At 33.6% G+C, this 18,127-nt stretch overlaps 1 protein-coding gene across 1 annotated transcript; it reads left to right on the top strand.

Annotated features, from left to right (window-relative positions):
• Positions 1-5,084: 5,084 nt before the first annotated feature.
• Positions 5,085-17,894, top strand: alas1 (aminolevulinate, delta-, synthase 1). Its single transcript, XM_073825715.1, has 11 exons — positions 5,085-5,243; positions 6,428-6,642; positions 6,732-6,908; positions 8,271-8,396; positions 8,484-8,706; positions 11,432-11,616; positions 12,958-13,137; positions 13,222-13,386; positions 15,198-15,466; positions 15,550-15,712; positions 17,653-17,894. The coding sequence occupies exons 2-11, from the start codon at positions 6,447-6,449 to the stop codon at positions 17,811-17,813; spliced, it is 1,845 nt and encodes a 614-aa protein (XP_073681816.1). The 5' UTR covers positions 5,085-5,243; positions 6,428-6,446; the 3' UTR covers positions 17,814-17,894.
• Positions 17,895-18,127: the final 233 nt, after the last annotated feature.

The following is an 18,127-nucleotide window of genomic DNA, read 5'->3' as shown; positions in this document are numbered from 1 at the left end:
TCAAATAGTGAAAATTGAATGTTACATTAGTTCACTAAACACAAAGTGAAATATTTCAAGCCTTTATTTGTTTCAATTTTGATGATTATGGCTTAAAGACAAAAAATATATGCGTACAGTATTTCACAAAGTTATAATATATTTAATGTGACCAATAGAAAAAGAATCTTAAACACATGTTGGCCTTCTGAAATGTGTGTTAATGTACTGTATTATGTCCTCAGTACTTTGTTGGGCCTCCTTTTGCATTAATTCCAGCGTCAAGGTGGCGTGGCATGGAGGCGATCAGCCTTTGACACAGTTGAGGTGTTATGGAGCCCAAGTTGCTTTGATATTGGCCTTCAGCTCGTCTGCATTTTGGGGTCTCTGTTCCCTCATCTTCCTCTTGAGATTTTCAATGGGGTTTAAGTCAGGCGAGTTTGCCGGCCAATCAAGTACAGTTATTCCATGGCTATTAAACCAGGTACTGGTAATTTTGGCTTTGTGGGCAGGTACCAAATATCTCCAAAAAGCTTGTCGGCAGCAGGAAGCATGAAGTGCTCTAGAATTTCCTGGTAGACAACTGCATTGACTGTGGACTTGATAAAAGACAATGGACCCACACCAGCAGATGATATGGCTCCCTAAACATCACTGACTGTGGAAACTTTACACTGGACTTTAAGCAGCTTGACTTTTGTGCCTCTCCGGTCTTCCTCCAGACTCTGGGACCTTGATTTCCAAATGAAATGCACAATTTGCTTTCATCTGAAAACAGGACTTGGGACCACTGGGCAACAGCCCAATACTTTTTCTCCTTAGCCCAGCACAGACGCTTCTGATGTTGTTTTTGGTTCAGGAGTGGCTTAAGGCATGGAATTCTCCAGCTGTAGCCCATGTCACGCAGACATCTGTATGTGGTGGTTCTTGATGCACTGACACCAGCCTCAGTCCACTCCTTATGAAGCTCCCCCAGATTTCTGAACCACCCTTGCTTGACAATCCTCTCAAGGCTACGGTCATCGCTGTCACTTGTGCATCTTTTCCAGCCACATTTTTCCCTTCCTCTTAACACTCAGTTAATATACTTCCATACTGTGCTCTGTGAGCATCCAGCTCCATTTGCAATTGCCTTTTGAGTCTTTTCTTCCTTATGGAGGGTGTCAATGATGGTCTTCTACACAACCGTCAAGTCAGCAGTCTTCCCTGTGATTCTGAAGCCTACTAAACCAGACTGAGACAATTTAAAGGCTTAGGAAACCTTTGCAGGTGTTTTGCATTAATTAGCTGACTAGATTGGGACACAGGGAGCCTACAATGTCGAACTTTGTCATGATATTCTAATTTTGTGAAATATTGGATTTTTTAAAAAAAATCTTTAATCCATAATCATTAAAATTTAAACAAATAAAGGCTTGAAATATTTCACTTTGTGTGTAGTGAACTAATACAAGTTTCACTTTTTGAAACAAATTATTGAAATAAATGGACTTTCCATTGATATGCTAATTTTTTGGCACATACCTGTACAACCAAGGAAGATGAACAGTTATAATAATATGCAAATTTGTCTATATCTGTGCACTGAAAAATTATTCTCTCACCAAAACAAATACCTTGTGTATGCAAACAAAGTTGGCAATAAATCTCTTTCTCGTTCTGCTAAATAGTAGGGGAAAGTGGGGTAATTTGTGCCAGGGGGGAAGTAGTTCCATCCCTTGTTTCTAGAAAACCATAGAAGAAATTGGTCATGTGACCACATACTTTTAAAGAGCCATCCAATTTACCTATCCCCCAAAGAAGAGAGACACATGGCATGTGGGCTATGCACATTTTAGCTCAAAAAACAGTTTTTTTTGCCTTTCAAAGTACAATTTATATGATCAAGTTTTTTTGATTGTTGCGTCTGAACAATTATAGACACATTTGAAAATATTTCACACATGTTTTAGTGCTTTAGTAGGCTACACAGTGAGTCTATACTCTATACACTAGCATAATGTTAGCTCTAAACTGCGGGATCATGTTAGTCTGGGGTAATTTGTGCCAAAGGGGCAGGGTTAAGTAATAGTCCAGATCTAGACCATCTAGACCAGGGCTGACCAACCCTGTTCCTGGAGATCTACCTACCTGCAGACTTTAGTTCCAGTCCTGCTCCAACACAGCGGTCTGTAATTATCACATACTACCTAAGAGATTAATTAGCTGGTTCAGGGGTGTTTGATTAGGGTTGGAGCTGAACTTTAGGATGGTAGATCTCCAGGAACAGGGTTGGGCACCCCTGATCTAGACCCACATACCCACAGGGGATAATCTGTGTGAAAAGATGAGCGTGCCTCATCAGTGTTTGATTTACCTGCGGTTTGTCAGTTTTTTAAGTGGCCTAAGTCACAATGGGATGTTCAGAAATGTTCATAAGAAAGTAACTTCTTTCCTATATGTTACATAATTGACAGACAGCGTTTTGTTGACAGAAAGCATTTTAATTATTCACAAATATCATATATTGTATATTTGAGGTTTTTTTTTTGGTGTGTTTTCTGAAAAAGTAGAAAATATGACATGCCAATAGTTTAATAGGGTAACGATATCTAAATAAACCTTAAATTAGTAATTTTGTATTGAATTTGTCTTGATTTTATATTGCACTACAGTTCATGACATTAAAATGTTCTTTTTTACTTTAATAATCACTGGCACAATTTACCCCAGTGTATTCTCCCCAAAAGCACGACTTACCCCGAGACCACTTTTTTTCTGAAAGCTATAATTCTGAATCAGTTTATTTCAGATCCAAAGTTATTGATGCACCACATCCTAAAATATATGTACATGTTTAAATTGGAGGGATTACTGTCATGGCTTCACTATAAAGTCACTTTGAGTAAAAACTGGCACAACTCACCCCACTTTCCCCTACTTTAAAATAGTTTAGGCTATGTTACCCATATATTCCAGCATAAATACACATTTGTTTTCATTGTTGGGTTTTCTGTACTAAACTGGATGGCGCAAGTTTTAAGCCCAGGGCACTGGCCCCACTGGCCTGGTCAGTAATCCACCCCTGCCTCAAATGCACAAAACGCTTCCAATACGAGAGAACTTGTGCGCACGTCCACGTTGCCTATTAACGAATGTGATTGTAGCGGGATAACGTAATTTTGCCCGAAAACAACAAATTCTAATTTCTGATATTGGCTGGTGGGTGGCATTTAACTCCCAAGATAGCAGAGTTCGACAGAGAACTTAGCGTGAGAAATTCAAGGTGTGCCGTGAGGTGATTGAAATGCGTGTGTCTCACGGTGAATGCGTGACACTTGAGAGCCCTGCAGCTAAGGGTTCAAATACACAAAAATGCTGAAAAACCAAATAATTTGTGGGACCCAAAGGATTTTTCTGAAGAACTGTATGCAGTTTAACTGTTCAGGACAAACAAGGGACTCGTGAACAATTAACACAGGGTCATTTTTATAAATGTAACTAATAATTTCTCTATGTAAACGTCTTTTATGTAAAATATCTTATTCAGGTCAGTGCTAAATAAAAAAAAATAACATGAACCCTCTTATTTTGATAAAATAATTAACATTTTGCAGATTCTGCAAGGTGTATGTAAACTTTCTTCAAATGTATATACTTAGTTTGTCATATGTCTCTGTTCAAATCAATAACCCAATGAATGTTACTTTTAATATTGACTTTAGTTTGCTTTGATGTACAATTATTAGGTTCTTTCATTTGTTTATTCATTTTCTTATTTTTTCTTTTTACTTTGCTCTCTTCAATGTGTTTCTTCAATGTGGTATGTATCAATAACAATAATAGGGATGTTTGTCTTAGTAAAGGTTTTTGAAAATAACACACTAAAAGTAGTCCAAGGCACTCAAAGTATAGTTTAAGTAGAGTTTTAGCCCACAGCCATGATTTAATATAAATTATTATTAATTTGAATGTTACTTATCCAAAGAGCAACAGTACGTATCACTTTTTCAAGACTATGTGAGGTGATTTTAAGATGTCACATTAAAAAGCATCAAATCTATGTGTGGTTTTCCCTAAACCTCTAGGGCCCTGTTTCACAGATAGGGGTTAGCTTAAGCCAGGACTAGGCCTTAGTTACATTAAGACATTTAAGCAGCTTTTATAAAAATGCCTTAGAAGAAAACATTACAGGTGTGCATCTTGAGACAGAACAATGATACTGACATATTTTAAGATATGTCAGAGCAAGATAAACATTTTACTCTGTGACTAGCCTTATGCCATGTCTGTGAAACCAGGGGTAGATGTCTACAGCTTTACTGTTTCATTTTATAGCGACATCCTATTTCATCACTAGATGGCGCGATCACACAACTTTTAGAATAATTAAGTGACCGCCGGGTGTCGCACTTTTTGCCATATTTCTCTCTTAATATTAATAATTTTTTTGTTCAAGAATGAAAATGATTCTTTACTCACATTTGTGAGAATGTCATTCCAAACCCAAAATGACTGACCCTAATTTTTTTTTACGTCTAACACAAAAGACGATTTTAGGCATAAATGTAAGGACTGACGGTCTCAGCCATCAGCCGTTATTGCTTCTTTTTAGCTTCTTATATGATATATGACCTACTTTATAGAAAATCTCGGATGCTTTTTGTCACCAAACTGTCCTATCCAAACTGCTTTGGAGAATTATGTGATATAAACATTACCATGCATGTAAATGCAAGCAAATCTTGATACAAATACAGTTAAGTTGCAATATCTAAACCTCTGGAATGGAACAAGTTATACAACTTTTTTTTTTATTATGAATTTAATTGGTATGTTTTTAATGCGAACTGTTCCTGTATTCCTGTAAGAGGGCGTACCGTCCGGCGTAACTTCCTTAAGTCTCTAAAATCGTTTGATTACAATCTCAATAATAACACAAACAAACCTTAGAGATGAAGAAATAATAATGCAGTAGTGATTTTACTACCACCAAAAGTGTTTTTAAGCAGTAAAATGTTTACGAGCCGAAGGTTTCGCGGAAGGAAATGGGCGTTTCTTTTCCGCTCTGACGGACAGTGACGTTCAATCTCGCGATATTTGGCCTTGCTGGTCTTTGATATAATCCCGGTGCGTCCGTTCGCCCTCTCGTTCGTCCTCAGTGCAGGATAACGATATACACGCTCAACGCAGCAACCGAAACAGGCCACAGACCGCAAAATACTACTTACCAACAGTCTGACAGCCTAAGTGCGAGAAAAGCAGTGATCCCGGACGTAAGTGAGGTGAGTGGTTTGTTTATTAAAGAGTCGCGGCACGTTCACAAGCTCGTTTAGTGAAGGACGCGTCTCAGCGCTCGCGTCGCGTTTCTACATCATCTTCATGCGTTTTTGTAACTGCGCCTCTTGACAGTCTTTACTTTAGTGGTAGATTATGTGACCCACGAACACAAAACCTGTCATAAGGGTAATTTGTTCGTAACTGAGATTTATACATAATCTAAAAGCTGTATAAGTAAGCTTTCCATTGATGTGTGGTTTGTTAGGATATGACAATATTTGGCCAAGATACAACTAATTTAAAAACCTGTAATCTGAGGGTGCAAAAAATCAAAATATTGAGAAGTTGTCCAAATGAAGTTCTAAGTAATGAATATTACCAATCAAAAATTAAGTTTCGATATATTTACGGTAGGAAATGTACAAAATATCTTAATGGAACATGATCTTTACTTAATATCCTAATAATTTTTGGCATAAAATCGATAATTTTGACCCATAAAATGTATTTTTGGCTATTTTTGGCTACAAATATACCTGTGCTACTTAAGATTGGTTTTGGTCCAGGGTCACATAATCAATTCTAGATTATCTTAAATCTAGAAATATCTTTAAATCTCTTATTACATGATGTATCTGAGAACTGTGTGAAATGAGAGCTCAGTAGCAGACAAGGAAATGTACATTCAATAAATATGTTTGATAGTTTCACTCAGAATTCGTCATTTTTAGTTCGTAATGTGACTCAAAAATCTCGATTGTACTAATAGCCTGTAGTGTAGGAGTCCAGATAAATATTTATAGGCAGGTGAGGTGGGGTAGTCATCAGTAATCATGTTTGGTGCTTTCCTTGGAATTACACTGATGTGGAAATCCATGTTTGTGGTTGTTGATTGTTCAGCTGTGAGCAACAATAACTTCTTATGTAAAATTGTCTGAACTAGGCTTAACAATACAGATTTCGGTATTACTCTTACCCATACTGTACACAGTGTAGCTTTGATCCCTGTAAGACTCAACCATGTGTCCAGGTTTGTCCCTGAGGGATTGTCCCTGTGATACGGTCATGGCTTTGTGCCAATCATGTGAAAGTTACAGAAACAAACCACATCAGCCTGTCGGTCATGGCTATGACCTTTAGAGTGTTCCTGTATGACAACTGAGTGTTTTAATGTTGTTTTTCTTTCTAGACTCTCTGGACAATCAACCATGGATGCCATCATTCGTTGCCCGTTCCTGTCTCGTGTTCCCCAAACCTTTCTGCAGCAGGCTAGAAAGTCCTTGGTGGCGTATGCCGTGAAGTGTCCCGTCATGATGGACCTTGCATCGAGGCCACTGGTGCGCTCGCTCTGCTCCACGTCCTCCAGCTTCCAGAAGATTGAGAACACTACTCCACCCAGCGAGGGTCAGTCTCTTCCTCCGCTGTTTTTCATGCTTGAGTTCAGTGCATTCACATGCCTTACTTAAGAACGTCCACTCTGCTTTTTAATTTAGAAGCAAAAGAGGCACCCAAACTGCCTGTGGGTCACCCTGTGCCACCTGCGGGTCAAGCGGCCGCCTCCAAATGCCCGTTCTTGGCCGCCGAGATGGGGCAGAAGAACAGCAGCGTGGTGCGGCAGGCCAGTATGGCTCTTCAAGAGGACGTTTCTGAAGTTCGCACCGTGCGCAAAGGTTTGTGAAGGAAGTGTTTTAATGCGTTGGGCTCTGCTGTGGTTTGCTGTATGTTGGGGGTTTGTGAAGTAATGCATTTACAAAATAGTTTGGTCAGAGGCCTGTCTTTTAATTAAAAATTGCACTGTTAAAAAATAAATTAAGTAGGAGCGTTAGTAAAAATATATTTAAAAAATACTAATTATGAATAAAAAATAATATAAATTAGAACTGCAAAGCGATTAATTGATTCAAAATCAAAGGTTGTTTGCATACTGTGTGTGTACAGTGTATATTTATTATGTGTATCTGTATATATAAATACACACACATATATGTATATATTTAAAAAATATTTGTATATTTATATTATATAAAAATACTAATTATAAATAAAAAAATACAATAAATTAGAGCTGCGAAACGATTAGTCATAATTTAATCGATTCAAAATAAAAGTTTGTTTATATACTGTATGTGTATGTGCTGTATATATTTATTATGTATATATAAATACACACGCATATATAAAAAATATTTGTATGTATTGAATGTATTTGTATGTAAATACTAAAATAAATTAGAGCTGCAAAGTGAATAGTCGCAATTAATCGATTCAACATAACTTTTACATACTATGTGTACGTAGTTTAAATTTTATATATATATATATATAAAATAAAAGTTTGTTTGCATACTTATGTATTTATATATGCATAATAAATATACACGTGTATGTATGTGTGTATATATATATATATATATACACACATACATACACGTGTATATTTATTATGCATATATAAATACATAAGTATGCAAACATAAACTTTTATTTTTAATCTATTAATTGTGAATAATCGTTTTGAAGCTCTGTTATTTTTTGTTTATAATTACCATTTTTTATATGTAATATAAATATGCAATTAATACAAATACAACATAACTTTTACATACTATGTGTACGTAGTTTAAATTTTATATATATATATATATATATATAAAATTGAATGCATTATATGTACACTTGTATATAATTTGTATTGTATAAAAATATAAATATTTTACATATAAATCTAACATATTTTCCTTAAAATATACATGTGTGTGTATTTATATATACATAATAACTATACACCATACGCGGACATGGTATGTAAACAAACTTTTATTTTGAATCGATTAATCACAACAAATCGTTTTGTAGTGCCTAATCATTTATTATTATTATTATTTGTTATTATTACTGAAAATATTAAAATTACTAATAAGAAACTAAATAATTGTTGTTAAATTTGTTGACGACTGCAACTTTTCACCTTTTGTTAGTCGATCTGTTTTTCACTGAAGCACTCAATGTTTTGAATGTGGCCCGTTTTTCAGATGTCTCTGAATCTGAGCTGAATCCTTTGGTGAAGGGCACCAAGATTGGAGGAAACCTGATGAAGAAGCTGATGAAACAGCGTCCTACTAGGGTCTCTCATCTGCTGCAGGAGAACATGCCCAAAAGTATGTGCATTTGGTTACAGTGAAAATTTCTACAGTAAACCACTTCCTATTTTGAAACGCAGTTTCACATTTGCTGTTCTCTTTCAGCTGTGTCCAACTTTCGTTATGACGAGTTCTTTGAGAAGAAGATCGAGGAGAAGAAGGATGATCACACGTACCGCGTGTTTAAAACGGTGAATCGGAGAGCTACGGAGTTCCCGATGGCGGACGATTACACCGAGTCCCTGGCCTTCAAAAGAAACGTTTCTGTGTGGTGCAGCAACGACTATCTCGGCATGAGCCGCCATCCGCGGGTGGTGCAGACCATAATGTGAGTGACACAGTGCGGGTCATTTCATCTCTTGCCCAAAATGACCATTTTCAGGTCTATATGTAACTTCTGCATTTACATTTTCAGCAAATGGGTCATTAAAATGCTCTTAAAATAGACTTTTTAACGCAAAATATACAGGGTTTCCGCGGGGTCTTAAAAAGTCTTAAAGTCTAAAATTTAAAAATCAAAATTTTAGGCCTTAAAAAGTCTTAAATTCGCTGTTCTAGGTCTTAAATAATTTTACACAGGTCTTATTTTTCCGATGTCCATGTAACACTACCTCTAATGCTCATTTAAATTCTCTTTCTGTTGTTTCCGTGGTGTTGTAGTTCTTTATTTCACTAATCCAAATATAATTTGCTGCATTTAAACTACAAATGAGCCCAACATGCAATAGCCAATCAGCTTTCTGTTATTGGCACGAGTCTCTCTCGGATTGTACCGCAGAAGTAAAATGGATTTAACTTTTTAGCTATGGGGAAGTGCAAGTTTAGCGATACTTAGCTTGAAAAAAACTGAATATAGGGCTTGGCTAAGGCCAGTTGCTAACAACTAGGGCTGGGAATCGATTCCAAAAAGAATCGATTCCTCGATTCCGAGGTATTGGGAATCGAGAATCGATTCCAACGTTTGGAATCGATCCTCTCAAGGGGAATCGACTCCTCATTCAGAGCCGTTTTCAGTTCAACAAAACTTACCTCTTAAACGGAAGGCTGCATTCCATGAAGGCTGAATATTTCGGCTGCAAGTCATCAAACGTTGATTGATGAAAATAAACGTAATAAAAACGACAAACTCGTCTGAGTTTAAGGATGCAGCCTTCAGTTTGAGAAGCACACATTAATTTGCCTCTTGCTCGCTAATAGTTATTATAGTCTGATACATTTCCACGAAAAGATTCGTTCGGATAGATCATTTAAATGAACCAGTTCAAAAAACGATTCAGATGTTATTTTACGGGAGAACTGGCTCATGATGTCCACAATTTTGAGCGCTGCACGACAGAATAGATCATAATGGGTCTTGATCTTATTTACATCTTAAATAAATGCTATTTTTAATCTTTCTATCAGCCAATGATAACTCTGAAAGGAAACGCAGAGAGCACGTCGGTGGCCGAGAGCGCATCTGATTGACAGCTACACCACGAGCTCTTATATCATCCTGCATTTATTTCGAAATTAGGCTATAGCTCTTATAACTTTTTTTTTTTTTTTTTTTTTTTTTTTTTACAAATGAAGCTTCATATTATGAGAAGGTAACATTATACGACCTTTACATCCTGCATTTATTGCGAAATTAGCTTCCTCCTATCTAAAAAACAAGAATCGAAAAAGAATCGAAACAACAGTGAGGAATCGATTCTGGAATCGAATCCAATCGATTCCAGAACCAGGAATCGGAATCGGAATCGATTCCAAAATTTTCGGAATCGAACAGCCCTACTAACAACTAGATTTTTTTTCTCCCTCTGTGGAAGTTACTGCGTCTTCAGAATCGCAGTAGCAGAATACAGGTCAAACGACCTTTTTCTGTATATAATGTTATCAATAATAATAAGATATATAGGTCGAGCTAGCTGACCGCCAGCCTTCGAAATACTTTTAAAATGTTTTTTTTTTTTTTTTTTACTTGCCCGACCGAACAAACCGCCTGATTAAAACTGAAGTGACAAAAACAACTAGCGAAGCATCGAAAGGCAAGAAAGATTCCTATTTTAATACATTCAACGTAAACAGAAATTGATAATGGATATGTGTGTATTTCTGGTCTATTTGAGACATACTTTAAAACAAATGTAACAGCACTCTAAAGAAACACACTGAGGTAAAAATTTCAAATGTATAGTTTATTTATAACATGATATAGTTCAGTAATATACCAAGTGAGCTTTTAGCTGAAAATTCTCACAATTACAAATGTTACATTAATTTTAGCTCAATAAAAAATTAGTTAGTCAAGTAGTTACTTACTATTAGACAATATGCAACATTAGCAGAAGCATTCTCCTAGCAACGTTTTGCTATGATTCAGCGTTTTGCTCGAATCAGTTGAAATAACTCGCTCATGAAGTGACTTACCGCCACCTGCTGGTAATTTAGTGTATTTAAAAGTATGCCTCCACACCCAACATTTCTAATGTATATATTTATAAATCAATAAATGTATTTAAAACATTAATCTCACTTTTAATTTTGCAGTGTAAATTATGTAATCTCACTGCTAACAGCCATTTAGAATTTATTGATAAATTCATAAAATAAATTTCAAAGGTAATGCATACATTTCAAAAGTAAAAAAAAAAGGCCTTTATAAAGGTAAATCAAATATGCAGATTTAAGATGTAAAAGCTAATAGAGCACTGATGAAAATATTGCTTCAGAATTTTTTTTTACATCAGATATTTCTAGTGGTACTTTTATGGGGATTTTTTGTGTGGAATAGTATCTGCTGATATGAAAAGTTCACAGTATATCGTAGTAATAAATTTAATTTATGACAGCCATGAAATTGTGTTTACTTTTTACATTAAACACATTAAATATTACATGTATGCATGTAATATAATATCTATTTCCATTACAGGTTTCGGTCTTAAATTTCATATAAGGTGGTATTAAAAAGGTCTTAAAAAGTCTTAAATTTCACTTGTTCATATCTGCAGAAACCCTGAATATAATGATTTTGAGCTGAAATTCAGACTTTACGTTCTCTTTGGCAGGGATACTTTAGGGAAACATGGTTCAGGAGCTGGTGGGACTCGAAATATATCGGGGACCAGTAAATTTCATGTGGCTCTAGAGCACGAGCTGGCCGATCTTCATGGGAAGGACGCTGCCTTGCTCTTCACCTCGTGTTTCGTGGCCAATGACTCCACGCTCTTCACGCTGGCTAAGATGCTGCCTGGTAATTATTTCCATTTCATGTTTTGCGTTGAATAAATTAAGCATGATGTTAAGGCCCTATGAAATCGGTTTTATTTTTTCACAAATTCAGTTTTATTTTTAATTATTTATTTATTTTTTCTAAAATATATTTTTTCCATTTTAATTCTTCTGGGTTCAGATTTTTTTCTAGTTAGAATTTTTTAATGGTTAAATAATATATATATATAAAAAAATAATTAATCTAAAACCATGTCTAATTAATTGAACTTCACAGTTTTGCAGCAATTTATTAAAAGTTTACGAAAAATTACATTTTAAGGCCCTATGGAATCAGTTTTAATTTTTTTCCAAATTCTGTTCCAAATTTATTAAAATTTAAACAAAGTTAAACAAAATTACACTTTAAGGCCCTATGAAATGTTTATTTTTTCTGGGTTCTGCTTTTTTCCTCGTTTAATTTTTTCTAAAGTCTGTTTTAATGGTAAAAAAAAAATGAATCAAAACCCATAATTGAAATCATGAAACTTCACATTTTTACAGCAATTTATTAAAAGTTTAACAAAAATCAAATTTTAAGGTGCCAAGAAATATTTATATATATATATTTTTTTAAATTCTGTGTTCCAGTAATTTTCTGGATTCCGTTTTAATGGTTTCATTAAATTGTATTAATCAAATCATGTCTAATTAATTGATTTAATTTTTAAAAAATTATAATTTTTATTTTATTTATTTATTTTTCAGAAATACTGTGTATTTTTTTTTTCCTGGTAAATATTACTTAATGTTTGAATAATAATTTTTAGTATTATTAGTAGTAGTATAACTACATATAATATATTTCTGTCACAGTTTCTTCAAGTTAAACCACACTTTTATTTTGACGGGTTGCTGTGTAGACCTATACATTTCTGTTTGTATATCAAAAGAAATGGTACAATGCTTATGAAGTGACTTATGAAGAGGTTATGTTTGTACTTGTATATTGAGACCACAGAGGCTGAAAACATTTATTTGGACCTATTTATCCAAAATTTGGCAAATTCTGTAGCATTTCACGCTATGCAGTTAATTCTGTTTTTATGATTGGATTCTGTGATTCCTTCTGCGTTTTCTGTATCACAGAAATCATAGAGTTCTCTGTTCTCCCAAAATCTCATTACTGTAAAGTGAAAATGGTCATTTAAACTCTAAAATATAATGTATAAAAATGTAACATGCACATCATTTATTGTACTGTAAATGTAAAAACAGGATTTATTTCCTTTTCTATTCCTTTTTTTGTTTGTATCCCTTTCTAAGATTTACCCACTTCGACGGTCAGGTTTCTGATAGCAGCTCTTCTGTTGTTGTTCTTCAGGTTGTGAGATCTATTCAGACGCGGGCAATCATGCCTCAATGATCCAGGGCATCCGGAACAGCGGCGCCAAGAAGTTTATCTTCCGTCACAATGACGCCAAGCATTTGCGTGAGCTGCTGGAGAAATCTGATCCCTCCACTCCCAAAATCGTGGCCTTTGAGACAGTGCACTCCATGGACGGTCAGTCACAGGCTCTTTGTTGTGCGCTGAGGTGAGGAGAGTTCGCGCTTTGGTGCTCACTGAGACTCTGGTTTGTGCTGTCAGGTGCCGTGTGTCCGCTGGAGGAGATGTGTGACGTGGCGCATGAGTTCGGCGCCATCACGTTTGTGGACGAGGTGCACGCGGTGGGGCTGTACGGAACCCGAGGAGGCGGCATTGGAGATCGCGATGGAGTCATGCACAAGATGGACATCATTTCTGGCACTCTGGGTGAGTTGGGTCTGTTTAATGGCGCTCTGCTTGTGTCACTCAAAGCTCTAGAGGAAACGCAGAGCTCAAGCTCATCTCCTGTTGCTTGGAGACCAGCGCTCTTGTTTCGCTCTCATTAAATTACCCTGAAGGCTGTTGAATGGCCGTTTGTCAGCTGGGTTGAGACGCTCAGACAGTCACGTACAGCTACTTTAAAAAAAAAAAAAAAAATTGGAACTGTAATTATCACTGTATAATAAAATAAATGTAAAGTGTAAATAAATACAAAGTAAAACAAGAAATTGCTTTAGTAATTTAAATTAATGCTGTTACTGTTATATTACAATAGCAATATTACTGTTTAAATGTTTGTTTTAGTAATAATAATAATTATTATTATTATATAGTTTTCCCCCCCTGAATACTTATCTTCTCTTTAGAGAAATATTACAATAGTAATTTTTTTTTGTAATTTTTTTTAACATAATAATAATAACAATAATAGTAATAATTAGTATTGTTATTGCTGCTACTACTACTACTACAACTCAAAAATATAAACTTCACTAAATCAAGTAATATTTCTATTGTAATATTTCACTGTAAATGAAAAAATATTATTTAAGAAAAACAACAACAACAATAATAATAATAATAATAAAGGTTTGCTGTGCTTGTTTATAGGGCTATACAATTTAGCCAAAGTTTTGTTGGTTTATTTAATATAGCTATAATAACTATAATAAATAAAATAAAATCAAAACAAGAAATTGCTTTGGTAATTTGAAATATTATTACTGTTATATTACAGTAGCAATATTTTTCTATTTAATAATGTTTATGCTTGGTAATAACTTATTAATATTATTATATAGTAGATCTTTAGAGAAATATTACAATAATAATTTATTTTAGTTATTTTGTTATTAGTAATAATAATAATAATAATAATAATAATTGAAAAAGGCCTTGCTGTACTTGTTTGTAGGGATGTGCAATTTAGCCAAAGTTTTGTTTGTTTATTTGATATAACTATAATAATAACACTACTATTATTAGTGTAAAAATAAATAAATAAAAGCTAAACAAGAAATTGCTTTGATAATTTAAAATATTATTACTATTATAATAGCAATATTACTTGTTTAGTAAAAACCTATTTTTTTCCTGAATACTTTTCTTTAGAGAAATATTATAATAGTAATATTTGTTTTAGTAGTTTATTTTTTAAATAATAATGATTTAAAACACAATAATAATAAAAAATATTAAAGTATATATATTTGTTTAATTTAGGTTTGCTGTGCTTATTGGTAGAGCTGAATTTAGGCAAAAAATATTTTTGTTAATTTCTAAAATTATTATTTGTATTTTAAGTACTACATATAAAAAGTGTTAAATAAATAAAAGCAAAACAAGAAATTGGTTTGGTAATTTGACCGCAATTAAAAAATTATTACTTTTTTTTTTTTTTTTTTTTTTTTTTTTTAATTATATATTATACCCCCCCCCCCGTTTCACAGTGAGATTACAGTAGTAGTTTTTAGAGTAGTTTTTAGAGTTTATTATTATTATTATTACTACAATTACTAAAAAAGTTAAATTACTATTATTTCAGTGTAAAAAATTATTAAATCTTTATTATTAAGGAGTTTTTTGTTTAGTAGTTTTCATATTTGTAATAAAATTACTGTTTAAAATTAGTGGTGTACCTCTAGCCTCCTTGATTACGTGGCTCATGTGTTTGTTTTATCTTGTGATCAGTGATGAGTAATTGTTTTTCCTGTAGCACTTCAGTTTCCGCTAAAGTCCCTTGTTCTGTGTTTGTGCAGGTAAAGCGTTCGGCTGTGTCGGCGGTTACATCGCTAGCACTAATGCTCTGGTGGACACTGTCCGCTCGTACGCCGCCGGCTTCATCTTCACCACGTCGCTGCCGCCCATGCTGCTGGCCGGCGCCCGTGAGTCCGTTCAGGTCCTGAAGAGCGAAGAAGGCCGCTCGCTTCGCCGCAAACACCAGCGCAACGTCAAGCTGCTGCGGCAGATGCTGATGGACACAGGCCTGCCGGTGGTTCACTGTCCCAGCCACATCATTCCCGTCAGAGTACGTACACACCCATAACACCTGTGTTTGTTCACAATAACTCGAGCTCAGACCTGCGTGACTGACGCGAATGTACATAAAAGGTGGCCGACGCTGAGAAGAACACGCAGGTGTGTGACATCATGATGAGCCGCTACAACATCTACGTCCAGGCCATTAACTACCCCACGGTGGCGCGTGGAGAGGAGCTGCTGCGCATCGCACCCACACCTCATCACACGCCACAGATGATGACCTACTTTGTAGGTGAGTACGGATGCTGGTAGAGCTGTGCAACAAAAGCTGACAAAGCAGTGATTTAATCATTTAAGTAATTGCATGCAGAGTGAAGTGCAGCACTGTGTTCGTTAAAACATGAGCAGCTCATGATCCTCCAGTGCTTTCAGCGTCTTAGAGCGTTTTGATTCTCATAAGTATTAGTATTGTAAGTGTACAGTTGTTATGGAAAACATTATATTGTTTACTTCATTTTAACAGTGAAATATTCAAATATTATTTTTATTTAATGTTTCTTTTTAGTAATTATTATTTCATAGTTTTTCCTGAATGCTTATTTTTTTTTTAGTGAAATATTACAATAGTAATATTACTTTTTGCTTTAGTAATTATTTTTTAATAATAATAATAATAATAGTAATAACAATATTAGGTTTTTCCTACTTTTTTTTTTACATTGAAATATTACAATAGCAATATTGCTTTATTTAATGTTTATTTTTAGTAATCATTTATTATCATATCATTTATTATTTCATAGTTTTTCCTGAAACCTGTCCTTCAGTGAAAATATTGTGTCTTCAGTGAAATATTACATTTTGTTTTAGTAATAATATTTTTAAAACAATAAAACTTATTACATTCTTCTTAAATACTACCTTTTTACAGTGAAATATTAGAATAGTAATGTTACTTGTATTTAGTAATGTTTATATGTAGTAGTAGTCTTTTTATTTAGAATTTTACAGTATTGTTAATTTTTTTTTTTTTGGCATGTGGTAGTTTTAGTAATAAGAAGTATTGTTATTGCATATTTTGTAAATTTTACGGTGAAATATTACAGTGATAATATTACTTGTATTTAGTAATGTCTATGTTTTTCAGTTGTAGTAGTACTAGTATTATTATTATTATTATTCATGTAAGTTATTTTTTACAGTGAAATATTACAATAGTAATATTACTTGTCTATATTTTTCAGTTATAATAGTAATAATACAATTATTGTTAATAATAATAATTTATTACATCTTTCTAAAAAACTTTACATTGAAATATTAAAATAGTAATGTCTATTTTTCAGATGTAGTAGTAGTAATAATAATAATAATACTTTTTATTATATGTTTTATAATATACAATGTTACAATAATTTAACTTTTTTATATTACTTGTTTTATTGTTATTTTTATTAATTATTATTATTATTGTATTTTTTACATTTTACTTAAATATTTATTGTTTTACAGTTAAATATTACAATAGCAATATTATGTTTGTTTAATAACGTTTATTTTTTAGTAATTTATTTTATAGTTTTTCCTGAATACTTATCTTTTATATTTTTGAAATATTAGAATAGCAATATTACCTTTTTATTTAATAACGTTTATTTTTAGTAATTTATTATTGTGTGTTTCCTGAATACGTATCTTTTTAGTAAAATATTACAGTTTTAGAAATGGCTATTTTTTTAGTAATAGTAATAATAATTAATAAATAAATATTATTATTATTATTATTATTATTATTATTCTTAAATACTTATTTTATGTAGTAATGTTTATAATTTTCAGTTATTATTATTCTTATTAACGATTTTACAATAATACAAAATTGTTACTTTTTCATTTTTTTGTTCATGTGGTAGTTTTACTACTAGTAGTAGTATTAATAATAATAATAATAATAATAATAATTACAGTGTTACAATACAATATTACTTAATTTTTTTTTAAATTATGTGGTAGTTTTAGTAATAATAATAATAAGTGATTATAATTACAGTCTTGCAATAATACCATAACTTTTTGTTTTTATTTTTCATTTATTAGTAGTAGTAGTCTATTATTATTATTATTATTATTATTATTATTATTATATACATTATTGAGATAATCACATAGTTTTGGCCAATTTGTGTGTTGTGAATCCTGCCGCTAAATGTTGTATGTGTTTGTGCCGCACAGATAAGCTGACAGAGGCGTGGAAGGAGGTCGGTCTGGAGCTGAAGCCGCACTCATCTGCCGAGTGTAACTTCTGCCGGCAGCCGCTGCACTTCGAAGTGATGAGCGAGAGGGAGAAATCCTACTTCAGCGGCCTCAGCCAGCCCATATCGGCCTGCGGCTGACGCATTCCTCTCTAACAGAAATTATCCAGATCACTATTCCATGTACATCAAATACAGAGAATAAATATTTAGACCACTTGATCTGTCTATGTATTTTGTTAACAGAATCTAGAGAGTAAATCAGGAGTGTTTTATATTTAAAGACATATAACAGATGATATTTGATTAATCAAGCTTTACACTTATGTTGCTTTTAATAAACTAATGACACACATTTGCTGTATTTATTGTGGATGACGGCGATGACCTGTTTTTAACTGCGTCTGCTGTTTGGGGAAAGGAAAGTGACCGCTGTGAATCATGTCCATAACTGG

The sequence above is a fragment of the Garra rufa genome, chromosome 20, assembly GCF_049309525.1.
Source record: "Garra rufa chromosome 20, GarRuf1.0, whole genome shotgun sequence".
NCBI lineage: Eukaryota > Metazoa > Chordata > Actinopteri > Cypriniformes > Cyprinidae > Garra > Garra rufa.
This window is presented reverse-complemented; position numbering and strand designations above follow the sequence as displayed.

What these genes read in the sequence shown, in the direction of transcription:
- alas1 (XM_073825715.1), top strand. Translation starts at nt 6,447, where the DNA reads ATGGATGCCATCATTCGTTGCCCGTTCCTGTCTCGTGTTCCCCAAACC. An exon ending in CACTACTCCACCCAGCGAGG is followed by an intron (nt 6,643 to 6,731) that starts GTCAGTCTCTTC and finishes TTTTTAATTTAG; the next exon opens with AAGCAAAAGAGGCACCCAAA. An exon ending in GACAGTGCACTCCATGGACG is followed by an intron (nt 13,138 to 13,221) that starts GTCAGTCACAGG and finishes TTGTGCTGTCAG; the next exon opens with GTGCCGTGTGTCCGCTGGAG.